The sequence below is a fragment of the Halyomorpha halys genome, unplaced genomic scaffold, assembly GCF_000696795.3.
Source record: "Halyomorpha halys isolate HHAL.00 unplaced genomic scaffold, Hhal_1.1 Scaffold692.1, whole genome shotgun sequence".
NCBI classification, from domain to species: Eukaryota; Metazoa; Arthropoda; class Insecta; order Hemiptera; family Pentatomidae; genus Halyomorpha; species Halyomorpha halys.
The window spans coordinates 61193-78194 of record NW_027113553.1 but is presented as its reverse complement, the minus strand read 5'-3'; the positions used below and the strand labels follow the sequence as shown (position 1 = coordinate 78194).

Here is a 17002-nt window from a genome sequence, read left to right as displayed (position 1 = left end):
ATTTATAGCTACATTCAGTATTTGATTGGAATTTTTATAGATATATCTAAATTACCTTTTCATCTACGAAAATATCATCAGCACCACTTACTAAACCAATGGGAACTTCAATATTTTCTAGCTTATACTCAATTGAAGAGCGATATATTTTTTGAGGAGTACTGATACTATCATAGGGGCCAAGAGTTCCTTCTAGTTAAAGAGTAGATGAGTAATCAAATATGTTTTCTAATTAACATAAGTAGACAAATATGAACTTAGATAATTAATATTGTTTAGTTAAACTATAAATACCTCTTGCTATAATTCTTGAAATATGGTCAAAAACTTTAACTGATGTACCTCCAAAACTGCTAGTTACGTGGTCAGATAATGGATGCTATAAAAAACAAAATATTATTAAGTAGAAAGCAGTTCTTAGAAAGAATTTTATTGCAGCAATTATAATTATCTTTTTATTTAAGCTAACCTCCCTAGCCTATTATATTGATATACAAAATTTCATTGGATTGTGAAAAAAGATCTATCTGATTCATAAACAGGCTCAATAAAATAATCATTTACATCTCTGTTCATGTTTTGTTTTTGAAAAGTAAGGATTAGTTGGCTTCAGTTATGAATATTAAACTGTGTTTGCAGAACAAAATTATTTTATACATTAATTTAGTACACAATACGGAAGTACAAAGGAACATTTGAAACATTGTATGAATTTAATACATAGCCTGTTTGAATTTAATTGTGGTAAGAATGGAAATACTGAATGCTTTACAGTTTAAAAATGCTGCATTTGTAAACCAAAAGTGTGTTATCTCGCATAATGACAATGCCCCAGCCTCCACATATCCAAATAGATCCAACAAAAAATTTTGAATCTTAGTCAGAAATCTTCCCTTATCCTCATTTGTTAGATGTACTACCTTTTTGGGTTATTAGATCATTTTATAAGGGAAGAATTTTAAAACGTGAAGCAGTGGAGTGAGGAATATAAGATTTCTTCAGTCAAAAAAATTAAAGTTTTTTTTTATATCTAAAATTGAAGTATCCCTAAACATTAGTTGAAGGTAGTGGAACACTAAGGGAAATACTTTGTGGATTAAATGTTTTATGAAATGTACATTATCCAATTAATCAATACTGAAATAAATTAGTTGCCTTAATGCGCAAGGTTCTAATTAAAACCTAATAATAATATATAAATACCCTTCCACAATCTAGTGATAATTGTATAATTTTTTAGATGCTACACTATTAAAGACATTAATTAAAAATGTGATCTCAATGTATTCATATAATAAATGGGGAAATGATAATTTAAGGAGAAAGACAGGTTCAATTGAAAATTCGAAGGAATTTGAAGACTTCTTTCTTATCTATCAATTAATTGAGAATCAAAAATAATTGTTAGAAACAATGTATAATAAATATTAATTTTAGATAATAGTAAGAAACATTAATGAGGATCTTCAAAAATATATAATTGTTACAAGGAACAGTTTCTGGGAATATACTTACAAGTAAGCTATTTCCTTTATCAAAACCAAACAGCAGTTGGAGAATAGCTCTACATATAAACAAGTCTGATGCACAAGAAATTTGAAATAATCTTATGATGGGTTGATTACTGCCAAGAAATTCATACACATTGATTCTTCTAAGCATGTCCTAATTCAAAAGAATTAAGTTAAATTATTAACACATAATTAATATGCCTATATATATTTTTTATTTTGCCTCATTGTTAAATAACACAAAAAAGTATATTTGAATTATTTCAGAATAATTACTTAACATCAATTGAAATTATTGATTTTATTATAAGAATATATATTTAAGTTTAAATAAAAAAAATTTTCTTCTGAAAAATTAGTTGTCTGAATATCCTGGATTCAATATATAACTGAAGTAATATAAAATTTTGATAACTGAAGTAGTGTTAAGTTTAAAATATTCCTACTGCATAAATTAAGATAAATTGTAATTTATTTTTGGGATTTAATACTTATATGTTTTGACATTACAAAAACATAGTCTAAAAATTTACCAATTTGTACATAGTGTATGTTACTAAACTGTGTGTATATTATTTATATAGATTTGTAAATATATTGCCAGTAAAATTGTGAAACTATCTAATTATCAAATCGCAACCTTTCAGAAGAAACAGAAAATATAAAAAAATAAATTTTCATTATATCAACTTTTTTTTCTAATAGTATGTTTCAGGAAGAGATATAAATAATATGAATTAGAAGAAATTGACAATTAAGAAATATTCAATTAAAAGACTATATATCTACTTTTTGAAAATTATATTTTCAATAAGCTCATTATTATGGGGTTATAGCATTCTCACAAAATCAAATTTTTAATAGAACTTTTTTCTATATTAATCTTCTTTATAAATTTTTATTTACAAAATTTAATGAATATAATGACATAATATAACATGAGAGGAAATATTAAATGTAGAAGTTTAATCATTTTATAAATATACAATAAATTTTAAAAAAACATACCGCTAAAACACTTCCCCACTGTACAAAAGCATCGACAGTCTGCAGTCGGACCCTTTCAGGAGGAAAAGCGATAGGAGCTAAAAGTACAGCAGTGTGAAACTGTTCACATATCTGTGGATTCTCTGAGCAAAGAATGAAAAAAGCTGTTGATCCCATGGAGTGGCCGATGTAGAACATCTTTTGTTTACCAGTATTAGTAGTAATGTGGTTCATAATAGCAGGTAAATCTTTTTTGGCTATTTCATCAATGCTTAAACATAAAACAAACTTTTTTTTTATCTGAAATAATAGATTTGAATATTCCTCTGGTTAAAAAGGAATAGATGACACTTGAAAATATCACTATTACAACCTATGCAATTATGTTTCCGAACAATAGGCTCCAGACAGATTTCCAAACATAAAATGAACAACTTTAGTTCCCCTGTGTAGTGCTATCATTGTGCAGTTTCTATGCAAGTTGCTGTCATAACATAATAATCTATGCAATATGATCAATTGTATTTTAAAAATAGTATTTTAATTATTTTAATAACAATATTCAAGTGAAAAAAAAAACAACTTTCGCAGTATCAAAGATGCTCAGATATATTAACACATGATTAGGGAGTACATTTTTTTAAATTATATAATTCAATGCATCTTTGTTTTAAATATAAACTTTCACAGGAAAAACAGTCCAAATACTACAGGGTAGTTTTTTCTCCTAACCATTTTCATGCTCAATATCGAATTAAGTATACTAACGATGTTATAATTTTTAAATTTCAATATATACAACTAAAAAACAGAAACATTAAACCAAGACAAAAATAATAACTAGATTAAATCTTTTAAATAATTGAAACAGAAATCTGAAATATCTTCAACAAAACTTAAGTTTTAGAATTTTAAAGGATTTTCCAACCTTTTGTTTTGTTTCCACTCCCTTTATTACTGCCAACAGAAAATTCATCTAAATTAAACCTTCGTGCTAAATTGTTCGACTATTAAGAACAAGTGTTTCTATAAGCAGGTTATGTGGAAAACTTCAGAGAATGATAGGATCTCTTTCCAGGGTTGCTAATTCACAGTGCGCTTATTACAAATTAATAAATAAATAACACCATACATAATTGATGGAAATAATACACCTCCTCCACCACCAAGAATGCATGAAACACTTCTTTTTGCATTTTTTAATACATGCTGAAGTATATCCGAACATCAAAAAACAAGACATTTTTTGACAAGAATTCATAATTTTGCTGCACTATGAATATTTAAAAAAAATAGAATAAAATCAGGAAATAAAGTTATTGAAGAAAAATATTTTAGTTATTGAGCACATTTTTACCCATTTAGATGAAAATGTTTGGTTCACCATTTAATGTTTTCTCATGAACCAAAATTTTGGAGCTTCTTGTCTAAAAATATAAAGTTAAATGGATCATCCAGATTCATTTTTATAAAAGTAAATAAGAGAAACGACCAACCCTAACTAATCAAACTCAAGAATTAAACCTACAATCATAGTAGCTATATGGTTATAGAATTAGCACAAGGTATGAATTAATCTGTTTGTGGGTAAATATGAACCATGTTGACAAATATTTAAATTTATTTACAGCAAAATGATACCTGAAATTCCAGTATTCAAAATTATTAGGAGCTGATGAGAGAAGAATATGCCTGTGACTATGCATATTTCCTCTCATGTTCGCAATCCATACATCATAGCCATTATCTGCCAAGATCGTGGCTGAAAATTTGAAAAATCATAATGAATATTGATAACAATGGACTGAAATACTTATTTATTTTACATATATGTTTTCATTTAAACAGTTTCATCAATAACTTTTATTTAGAAGTTTTAGAACTTTTAGTTAGGATTTCACTAAGCGTTATTTGAATAATTTGTGAATAAAATATTTTGTTTTAGCTCAACTTCAATCTTATTCACAGGTAATTAATAAGTTTCAAGAAAATAAAGGTTTAGCATTTGAAATCATGTCAGTAATTATATTATATTTTATTGAAGATTGATATGTAAATTGGTTTGATTGAGTTAATGTTAAGTAAAATTGAGACCAAATCATACTATGCTATGCAATGTATGGTTCATTATTCATTGATTACTTCAAAGTAAATACTATACTTTTTTAATCAAAACCTTTTCTCATATGATCACCTTATAATAGAATTTTTAAATTAAAGATTGAAAAATAAAATTATGAAAAACTCTTGAAATAATTTATTTTAATAAATTTTAAAGGTTATTATTTATTTGTAGAATAATATTTAATAAATTGTAATAGCCACAGCATGAAAAGAATTTTTTCACAAACACATTAAATTTAAAGATATAAAAAGATTCAAGAAAGCCCAAAGATATAGTATAAGTGATTGAATATGTTAAAGTAATATAATACAAAATTATAATGTTCCTGCTAATAGAATATAATATAATATAACCTTACCAAAATTATTATATTACTGTAAGGACTAATCCAACTTATAGTTTAGTCTTAGTCAAGTAACATACTAATAGAAAAAAAAAACTTTCTACCCAAATTACTATCCCTCTCCATAAGAAGCCACATGTCAGATGTTCCCAAAAATCCATGCATAAAAATAACTGGAGTGGCACCATGTTTCGGAATTCTGAAAATACGAAGTATGTAGCCATCCTCGGTGATAACTTCATGCTCCTCTGAAGGTAATCCTAAATCCCAAAGATAGGTTGACTGGAAAAAAAAATACAGACTAATTTTATACGTTAATAGAAGAGTATTTGCTTGATATATTAATAATTGTGAAATTCATTCTTTCTTTTATGATTTGTAATAATTTTACATAGAAACTTATCCTGCTTGTATTACAGAGTACTTATTATTTGCTGAGTGCAGACAGTTTAAGCAGGATAAATTTCCATGTAAAATGAGGACAAATCATAAACGGGACAAAATACATTTATAAGGGTATAATTAACTAGGAAACTAAAGAAGAGTTAATGTAATCCTGAAAATTGTCAGGGAACCCTGAAAGAGATATGAATAAGAAATAAAGACAATGAAATAGAAGAATTAAAATCCATATTTAAAGATATTAAAATCCAAATGCTTATTTCTATTAATCAATAGAATTCTTTCTCTTTTGGAGAATAACTGTTTTGGGTAAACAAAGGATGATTTTATAGATATTTTAATGTTGAGCACTTATTAGAACACCCTATTTACCGCTTTTTTTCCAGTACAAAAATTCAAAGTGAACAGGAGACTATAAGTGATTAGTTAAAAATAAATAAATAAATCTCAAACTAAATAAAGGATATTCTATATCCAAAATAATCCACTAAAATCAATAAAACAAAAATATATTTTTTTCTTCTTCAAAAAGTTATAGTACTGCTTAGTACTTTCTAACAATCATTAATTACATTAGTAAATTTGACAGATGACTAAGGTCTGCTCAAGAGTATGCAGTTTGGGTGTGAAATCATTAAGCTGAGAGAGGTTCTAGCAGAATAATATCAACAAAAAGATGTGAGTTAGAGTTTCATCTCTAATGGTTATAAAAGCACAGGGCAAATGTACCAATACTTAAAACAATTTCTTTCACATCGCCACTTCAGAGTACAAATTGGATGCGAGTTTTCCATTGACCATGAGTAGCGGAGTCCCACAGGGCTGTGTTCTCAGCCCAACACTGTTCTGCCTGGCAATTAACGATTTGGGACTCAACTTGCCAAGGGGGGTTAAACCGCTACTATTCGCGGACGATCTAGCCATTATTTGTCGATCGGCGAATACAATTACCATAAAACATAAATTACAGGAAGCAATAAATAGAATTAATAACTGGTCACTCTCAATCGGTCTCGAGTTCTCACCTGAGAAAACCAAATGCCTCCATTTCACCCGAAAAAGAATAACCCTACCATCTCCTGAACTATATTTAGGCGGTTTTTTGATACCCTACACAAATAACCACAGATTCCTGGGGATGATTTTTTTTTCTCGAAATTATTTAAAGTGAAATAGAATTATAGAAATAAAATATAAAGGACGAAACGGGCGTTGATGACCTCAGGGTTTTACGCCCTTAAGCCCCAGAGAACAACAAAAAGCACAGTGTGTTCTAAAAGTATTGGTCCTCAATAGACAGCAACATATCACTAGTATTCTTCCTCATTAGTTAATGCCATGAAACCCCAATTATTCGGCAATTATTCATTATACATGCAACAATGAGATTTTTCTGTTCATTTTCCCAATGTTAATATTATTGTTATATCCAGATGATAGGTAATCTATTTCACCTTAACATAATTGTATGTAAAATCTCATACAACCATTCTCAGCTATGACCAAGAACTATACTGTCCATTCTTTCCTTCACCCATATTACTTCGGTACAGTTTCGCCAAAACAAATTTCGGTAATGAGTTTTTGTACAAGCACTAAACATACTTAACTGGCACAGGTTATTCTGGGATCAGATTCAACTGCAGAAGCCCTTATATCGCCAGGCATCAAGTGCTACCCGGAGAAACAAGATATTAGTCTCTTCTGAGAGTCAACACCAAAATCAGCCTCTAACTATAGAAGACAGTCTATGTCACATGTTTCTAAAACGGCTTGTGTCACAGTTTTTTTGTGTAGGGGTTCCATCATATTTCTTGATTTCATCTGTTAAGAAAGGCCCTTTACAAGAGCTTCATACGAGGGCAAATTTCCCGAAACTGACTTTTCCTCCTCAGCTGGTAGTCACGAGACGGCGAAGTTTCTTGGAGGGCGTTAAATACTACTCCAAGAAAGAAAAATAAAGGATATTGTTTCAAAGTTAGAGGATGGATAAACTGTAGCAATAAATGAAAATCACAAAGTGTTGGGAAAATAATTCGGATCTATCTCTAGCAATTACGATTTCCTCGCACTCATTACCTCTCAGCTTGAATTACAGAATGTACCTCTATTAAAAAAAAAACATAGAACTTATTAATGGAACGGTCTGCAAAATGGAAGATGCCTCAGGAGAAATAAGAAACAGAATCCAAACAAAATTAAGACAATATGTCTTAAATAAAAACAAACCCCGGCACTAAAGACATGCTGCTGATTGCCGATGTCATTAGAGCGAAGGTGATGACAGCGAAAATGTCAATTGAGTGGAAAGTCGGGCCCGATATGACAGTTTTACGTTTGAAAATTTAAAATGCGCAAGTTTCCAACTTTTATTACGTAATAATGAGTAGATCGTTTTTTTATATGAGTATTAATTAAATAATTTTATTGAATTTACACATTTGTAAATGTGTTCATAAATGACTTCATACGGATGTACATATTTGACAATAATAATAGTATAAGTAGATTTTTAATTTCCCACCATTGGAGTGAGAGTGTGTAAACTGTTGGCATAACTATATTTTATGTACTTAACTCTATTGGTTCGTTATATTTCGATATTTGCTTACTCATGAAGAAAAAAGCAATGTGACATTGAGAGCATGCGATCATGTCACATTCTGATCTGGTTCAAAAAAGGTTTAATCATGTGAAGGATGTTCCCAACTAAGAATTTCTGATGGTCACCAACTTTTTTTTCTACTCTCCACTTGTTTTCCTAATAGAAGCGTGTCAATGGGTCATGATATTTTATTCAATTACAACCATTTATTATTACTCTCACTTACCAATGTATGAAATATATAGTAAGGGAAAGTAATGGGATGATGAAAAATTTCGAATTCCAGTTTTCGACAACTTCAAATACACGGTTTGAGGTCCACTGAGTCGAAACAACCAATTCGCAAAATGGTCTCTGAGCGCGTGTGTGGTACTGCCTAGGCCAAAATGAAAATTTTTAACGAAATTGAAATTACAAATTTAAGGCTACAATATCGCAGAGATGTGACAGCAACTTTTTCGATAAAATCGACTAACCGGAAGTGGGACTTAAGAAATTCGATTTTTTAAATTATTTTTTATTTTTTAAAAAACAGCTCTACCGATTTTGATTAAACACAGTACATCAATAAAATAAGGTAGTCTATAATATCAGATAGGTTTTATTCTCATTGAAATAGTTTTGCAGGGCTTAAAAGAAGATAAAAAAAAAACTCTTCCTCTAAAGTAGCTTTAATTTTAATCTTTAAAAATGGACAAATAAAAAGTATGAAAAGATTTTAAATTAACCTAAGGAGATAAGAGGAACAATTCTTTTTTTGTAACAACACATTTCCTGAGAAAAGAATAGTGATATAGACGTATTATATATCGTTGGAAAGCCAAAGATTTTAGAAAAAATAAAATTTAACAAAGAAAGTCATGGAGTGTAATCAAAAATGACAAGAAAGGCATAAATAAAATGTCTGTTTTAACAAATCGTAAATTACGGGTGCATGAGCAAGGGGGTTTCCGTTTCAGTAGCCTGATGAGGTTTTCTCGTCACCAAAGATATTAAATATTTTTAATTTCACTTGACCTGTATATGAGCTTTTCAGGAGGATAACTCAATAAAATCAATTTTAATATTGATTCTATAACAAAAGCATTGAATGAATATCTAAGAAAAAATGTAATTTATTATAAAATGTTATACTTTTGTTTTTTAACTATAGTTTTTATTCTGAAACCAGCGAGAATTGATTTCAAATTATGTTAGTTATGTGATGCCTGCACCGCATCAGATTATTTCTGATATGAATCTCTGAACGTTTAATATAAATTCACTTCCGATTGTCATCATAATTATTATTTATAAATGATTCCGATCCTTCAATAACAAAAAAACATTTGACAAAAAAAATGTAGCTGTAAGCAGTTACTTAACAACAAACAGTAGGTTGCTGATTAGACTAACCAGCGATGGCGATTCAGCATTACATCACTTTGGCCTGAGACTAGCGGCCGAGCGGGTCGAGTAGCACTCCTAGCAAAGGAGAAAGGTATCTACGAAAAAAAAAGACACATTGTTTTTCATCAACCTTATTTTTGGAAGGGAAGAGATATCAGTGTTTCGAGCAAAATCTCCAGCATAGCCAATTTGGGAATTTAGTTCGGGAAGGGAGGAAGGAGCCCATCCGACGATCTAATTTTAGGAAACGTATCTTGAGGAATCCACCACTTTAAATTTTGAAGGAAATTGTAAATATTTTAGCAAAATTAACACTTTTTGATCATAAAGGTACCTTAAAAAAATACCTTTCTAAAACTATTTAGATTTTTTTGTTACATACAATATCCAGTAATTCATTGGTATTGCCGTAGATCTGTAATCAATGACCCGATTTTTATAAAAAAAAAATTATACTAGGGAACAAATTGCAGAAACAAAATAATTTTCGTGAATAGGTTTTAGTCTTTTTACTCGAGAATGGTTATGAAAAACGGCAACATTGGAGAATCACTTAGTTCCATAATATACAGTAATACACTGTAACTTAGTTCCATAATATACAGTAATACAATATTTATTAGTAATCAACGTTTCCTTCCATTTTGCCATACTTCTACAGAGCTAAATGAGAACAAGATACTGACATTGTAAGATATGAGAAGATTATAAGAATATACATAGAAAGTGGAGTAAAGATGACTTATAAGAGTTGATATAAAAGAAGTAAATTAATGGAATACTGTAGTCGGTATGCGGAACATGAAGACGGTACAAGTACAGGCGCTTCTATATGCAAACGATATCGTGCTGGTGACAGACTCAGAGGAAAACTTTCAACAGGCTCATATAGAATGGCAAGAGAACTCGCTCGGAAAGGAATGAGTCTTTACAGTCGCAAGAGCAAGGTTATGACTGTTTCCAGAGATGAAGTGGGGCAGTGTAAAGATAGTGTGCAATGATGAAGTATTGGAAAATGTGGACTTCTATATCTACCTTGGAACAGTTTTTAATAAATCTGGTAAACTAGACCAAGAAGTAATAATGGGCAAAACTAGGAGAGACAGGATAAAGAATGAAAGAATAAAAGAACTTCAGTTCTCCTCAGTGAAATCTTTGATTGAATACCGACAGCTTCGATGGTATGGACAAATCTGTAGAATTGGGGGAGACAAATTGCCTAGAAAATGTATAGAGGCGAGGCCGACTGGTAGAAGACCACAAGGCAGACCTAGAATGAGCTATTTGGAGTATATCCAAAGACTAGAAGAGGAAAAACGCTCATCTGGAAAGAGGAAAAACGCTGGCTCAGATGAAGATGCTTGCCATAGACCGAGATGTGTGTACCAAGTGGTTGGAGGCTCCTCCACGCTGAAAGGCACTTAAGGAGTATGAAAAAGAAAAAGAGAAGATGAATAGAATAATAACTAATAAAAAGTATAGTAATGAATGATAAGAATTGTAAATCGGTTTAATTGGTTTACAATTGTAAACTGGATTAATAAATAGTGAAATAAAAATTAACAGGAGTAACAACAATTTATTTATTTTTATTAAACTAATGATCGTCATGATTTTGTCAGCCAATCCTATGTGCTCTAAATTCAGATAACATTTTAATTAGTGCAAGATTAACTCGTTAAAGTTAACTCGTAAAACACTATAAGATGGATGAAATCTATGTAAATAAATAGAGCATGAAATAATAAAGAAACAGATTTAAAAAAAAAATGAAATAAAGAAACATTTATAAAAAATCTTTTCAGTTTCACTTTTCTGAATTCTACACTGAGCTTTTGAAAAAAAAAAATTTTAATCTTCTTAAATCTTTTGCTTGTCTATTTATTTTTTAAATGTTTTTTTTTCTTCATGTGTTACTCGTAGTTCTTGTTTTCTTTCTTCTCAATATTTCTCTCATCTGAATAGAATGTGGCGTGGATCTACCAGAGCTTAGCATGATTTACAATTTCAGCCTCATTTATTTTCACGAGGTTGAGGTATTTCGGTGTGCATCCGTCATTTGTTCGGAGTCTTATAAATGCTACTACAACTTTTCGGCTGAGCTCTAGGTCCGAGCGAAACTAAGTCACAAGGCTTACAACTGGCTGGACTTGATAATAATGATTGATAACTCTTCCTTTTATTTGAGACTACCAGCTATAACGATTTTGCTATTCCGATATCGCTTCTTTCTTCTGGAATTTTAAGAGCTCTGGCAAAAGAATGGGAGAGGAAGGGATTCACCAATAACTCTTAACCCGTCATCGGTCGATTTTAACACGAATGGCCGCGCGTGAGACTTTTTCTCACATTTCTTATTTAGAACTCTTGAACGTATTTTTCCAAATATAAAATTTTGATTAAGATTAGGTTTATTTAAGCATAACAAAAAAATTATTTTGATACCAGAGCAAACTAGTTTTAAGAAATTCAAAAAACAAATATAATTATAAAATAGTAATAAACTATTTTGAGACAGGAAAAGTTATAAATAGAATCAAAATACAGACATATCATATCATAAGAACATAACATTAATCTTAAAAACAAAATGCTGTTTGAAGAAATCTCTTGTACAAAACTGGTGCAAATGAACACCGTATGACTGGGACATGTCGGTCTTTCACACTGGTGGCAATTATTTTTTCTTTAGAATGCTTGAATATAACCAAGAAATTTACTAAAAATAATATTCATATGGCGCAGCAATGTAGTGAAAACATGAAAAGAAAACTTTCTGTTATAAAGACCACCCTAACATACACTTATAGTATCGAAATACAATTCATGGTAAATGATACGTACCTAATGAAGTTCCTGCCTCTTTAAACCTACGTTTCCCTAGTTCTGCTAATATTTTCCCTCGAGAAAGTTGGCGCACATGGGAAAAATCCTCATAACTTGAATATTTTTATAGCAGCCTCAGTCGTGGGTGAGATAATGTCTCATGAGAAGGGTATATTGTCAGGGAATGAGGGCTGGACGCTTACCCAGAGCTGCTAGAGAGGTGGGGGCGAAGTATAGAAGGAAGAGACTGTGCAAAGCAGATTCCAGGAAAATGGGAATCAGTCTCTTTCTAGCAGGTTTCAGACCCGGAAAAACGAAGAGCAATTCTCACGCAGCGACTAATGACAGGTTAAATGGTGTATCCTAGCGAAAAAGTTATGGTATAATAAATTATACAAGATTAAAATCTGCGTTGAATGAATACCATAACTTATTAATTTGATCGATTACTACGCCATAACCCAAACTTACTATAAGAAGGCATCTCAGAAGGTTCTAAAACGGATACTAAGCAACCGTTTAGTCTTATAAAGTAACGAATTAAAAATTGTAGGCCTTACTTTCGTTTTTTCACCTATAAATCCTAAACGGTGGATCCTATTGAATACGTTATAATAAAACAAATTAAATTATGCGTCAAATGAGTACCTAATTATTCGGCCAAGCGATGTACGAGTAATTTGTATTATTTGTATATAGTATTACTCGCATTTATAAACCTCCTAATTCCGGTTGCTTCTTGGGCTCTAATAGCTGGTCAGATGAAGTTATTTTATTTATATACATATAGTTCATACTCAACTAGATGCATAATTTAATGCTTTTTATTTTTTATTAAACATTTTTCACTAGGATCTACCGTTTAGGATTTATAGGCGTAAAACCAAAATAAAGACCTAAAATTTTGAACTTTTTAATTTATAAGAAACTATAAATTGATCTTTTATATATATTTGACGGCTTTTATAATTGGGATGCGGGTTGTCATATGGGGGACCGCAACTGAAGCCGCAATGATGTACTACATAAGACTGTCCTTTCATTTTTAGTGTCCGTGTGTTTTTATATACATATTGAACTCCAGTAATTAACAATAAATATTTAATTAATAGCTAAACAAATTATAAACAAAAATTATTCATGGAATATCGAGTAATCATGGTTTTGATTTCTTAAAAAAAAAAATAGAAACAGCTTCAAATAAGTAAGTAGTTTTTTTATGTTTATGAAAATAATCCCGCTAAAAAGCTTGAGAAAGAAAGTAAACCCTTTATTTTGACAAAGCTATTTTGAACAAAAGCCTAAACAGAACATCTATACAAATTTAAATAAGATGATACTACTTTCTCTTCTCCAGGACTACAGATAACCACTTGACTAAGTATAATTTTGATATTTAGGGAAAAATATACACGTTAACAAAATTCTCAGGTAAGTTGTTGGCGCACCGCAGTTTATTTCAAATCACACCTTATACGATATGAACATATTGTTTTATCAGATATAAATGGTAAATACGTCACGTTCTACTCAATATCACCACACTCATCCAATCCCCTTCTTCTTGGTGTCTGGTGAACCTGAACGTAGATTAAAAAAGACGATGGTTTAATAATTTTGTAATTCACTCGTACTGTAATTTAAGATTCCTAGGAATAAGTCGTATAATATTAAGTAAATAATTAAGCCTCGGAGTAAAATAATAATGACAGAAACATAACAAATGCACTTTGGAATATACCTGAAATCACAATTGTTATAAAAAAATATTTATAGATATTTACAACTGTAAAGTTGACGTTAGTTATACAATGGCATGATACAGACATGCGGAGAATCTACCCATTAATAGAAAATTTTTAGAGGAAAAAATATTGAGGCCATCTTCATTTCGATAAACTTTTTTTTTTAATAATTAAAAGAAAAAAAAAGGAAATCGAAAGGAATTTACAATTTTATTTGTGTTATAATGAAGATAAATTGAGTAATTTTCAATAACTTTTTTTACTTTTCACCGAGATATTTAAGAAGATAATGGAATAATCAGAACGGGAATAATATCCACAAACATTTATTGCATAATCCCTGTAGTTGTTTTTTTAAAAACTGAAATACATTAAATAACTTTTTAAAATAATGAATTTAGAAGAGTTCAAGGTTATTTGTTTTAAACAATAAAAATTGTTATCCTCACATTGTTGAAAGCTAAGAGGGCAATGTCTTTCCTAAAGAAATCCTTTGTACTTATCAGGTACAGTGACCCTTTTGCGTTTCTTCTCCATCTTCCATTTTAGGAACCGACAACCTTTTAGAAACATGAGAGAGAGGGGAAGGATTGGCATGGAAAAATGGGCCATCTTATTTTTTTTTTTTTAATAATTTGTTTCTCAAGAGAAAAACAACCACTTTTAATTTTAGTGTGATAAATGGATTATCCAATTTATAATCCAATAAATATAGAAATGAAAAAACGCAATAAATATTAATTCTAAAAGCTTTTATATTCTCTCTTTCTCACACTGTTTTACTAAACTTGCTATTTCAATCTAAGTACTCACCGTATTTGTAGCATTTAAATAGTAAGAAATGGAATTAGAATAGATGCAGATTTTTAAAACATTGTATAAATGTATTTGTATATACTGTCCGTATTGAAAAAAAATATAGAAGAATAGAATTTTGAAACGGTACCTTGAAGATGCCTTTTCAAGACGGCTGCAATGTGAAATGAAGCAAGAAATAATCCTGAAAAATAACTTATTTATCATATGAGTCTTAGCTGCAGAACTGACAAAATACACGATTCAGTTAGGTATTGGTCAATACACAAAGACTTTATTAATAATTTTCACAGACAGATAAGAGATAATTAAGAATTAAAGTTATAATCTTTTACTTAATTTGAAGAATTTTCTACATACCTTAAGATTATAGTTATTTATATCGGATTTAATAATTTCTTTATTACAGTACAAGAAAATTTTGAATTAAATTAAATTTTGTATTTATACTTCGTAGGTTTTTTTTTTTTTTTATACCACTTATTACTTTTTATTATCTTTACTCTTTGCGCTGAAACTATCCAGACTATTTGTATCTTTGGTGAATATATTTTTGAAGCATCATTTTACCAATAAAATAAATAAATAATATAAACTGAATTTTTTAACCTAAATATAGTATTGGTTTCGTTTGAGACAAAAAAATGTATTACTTATTTGCACAAGGTATCATTCAAATAAAAGATGGAGAAATAAAAAATAAGACGACGTAAACCGCAGCTCTTTGTTCAAGTGTCATAAATTTAGATAAACAAAAGTAAACACAAACATTTTAAATTTCAACGCTTAGGACGTCACTATCAACTTAACAACAACTATTTTATGTCTTGTATTATTTAAGAACGATAAAATAAGTGGACGTTCTTTATCTATACAACTATAGCTAATTATATGCGACTGGATTATTAACTAATCTTACTTTCTGAATATTGTTTCTACCAAGCAAAAATAATCTTTTTTATTGAAAATAAACGTTGAAGTGATAAGTAAGACCAAATAATTTATCACTAACTACCTGAATTTATCTAATAAAATATTTCGTTCATTTATACCTAAAAAAAAAAAACCTCCAAGCAACCAAAAAGTCTTTTCCTCCGTTCGTTTCTCCAGACTTTCTACTAAAAGGTTTTGCAGTTAATTTCTGCAATCTGGTTGCTAAAGCGTATTTTTTTCAGATTTTTTATTAAACCTCTAATCGGTCACCATATTTAAACGAAAGAGCGGATATTAATGACGAGTTTGAGGAAAACCGTGGATTGATCTATGACTTTTGAGCCAAAAATAAAAAAATCGGCCAAGTATTTTGAAAGAAAGCGGGACGGAGTTCGGATGGAGTTTTTTTTTTATAGTGATTTAATAGGCCATAATAAATGGAGATATTTTTACACCATTCCAAAAAGTTATAAAAATAATCATGTTGTCCACCTAATGGGATTATTTTGCTTACAGTGCCCTATTCTCTCCATGGTGGTCCTTATAATTTTTAATCCTATTTTTATTTTACTAAACAGACACAAAGTATCATACAGTGATACTTAAACTAATAATATAAGTAAATAGTAATCTACTTTGTGTAAATCAACATCATTATAACAAACGTGCGACGCTTTCTCAAAGATTCGGAACTCGCCCACCCTAATATCGGAGAAGCATTGAGCAACTATTGTATTCACTTTCACCCTCGGAAAACAATCGCATTCATTAGAATCTTGATCAGCACAGCAGATCAGGGGTCATTAGATTCATTGCTGTAATCCGATTAATCTGCAACTAGCAACTGCCTTGCAAACTGTGGACCTACTCGATTATGTTAGTACCTCAGGTGGCTGGAATTATGCTCTCAGTAGTCGTCAAATTATAAAAATATATCAGAATTTAATCTAATGGCTAGATCAAGCGTTAACCCTTTGCTCGCATTTATTCGATCTTCAAAATTGGGACGAAACTAGATGGCTTCTTGTATTCAAAGTTAAAATATCATAATAGGCCATAAAATAAAAAATATTTCGTTCTTAAATCATTTATTTCTGATGTGCTTTGATCCCTAAAAACTCAGAATGGGGTCCTTTTTAACACTTGTTTAAGGATCAAATCCTCAACCATAATTAAAAGGCAACATGAAACTGCCTCACTTATATATACACCAATCATTCAATCCCCACAGAAAACAATTGAAGATCTACCTGGCTTCATCAGGCGGACTAGGTCAGACATATTAGATATAGTGCACTGTCAGACATATTAGATATAGTG

At 30.1% G+C, this 17002-nt stretch overlaps 1 protein-coding gene across 6 annotated transcripts in view; it reads right to left on the bottom strand.

The window, feature by feature from the left end:
* LOC106685447 (gastric triacylglycerol lipase) overlaps positions 1–17002 on the bottom strand; it is a 77373-nt gene that overhangs the window by 1369 nt on the left and 59002 nt on the right. For 5 of the 6 annotated variants that reach the window (XM_014428119.2, XM_014428115.2, XM_014428120.2 and 2 more), the window contains 6 exons: positions 5071–5248; positions 4140–4260; positions 2520–2769; positions 1516–1665; positions 295–379; positions 56–192 (listed from right to left, as the gene is read on the bottom strand). In XM_014428119.2, the coding sequence (XP_014283605.1) occupies positions 56–192; positions 295–379; positions 1516–1665; positions 2520–2769; positions 4140–4260; positions 5071–5248 (921 nt within the window). The remainder of the gene's footprint in view (positions 1–55; positions 193–294; positions 380–1515; positions 1666–2519; positions 2770–4139; positions 4261–5070; positions 5249–17002) is intronic. The other variant, XM_014428116.2, reaches the window with a different exon arrangement.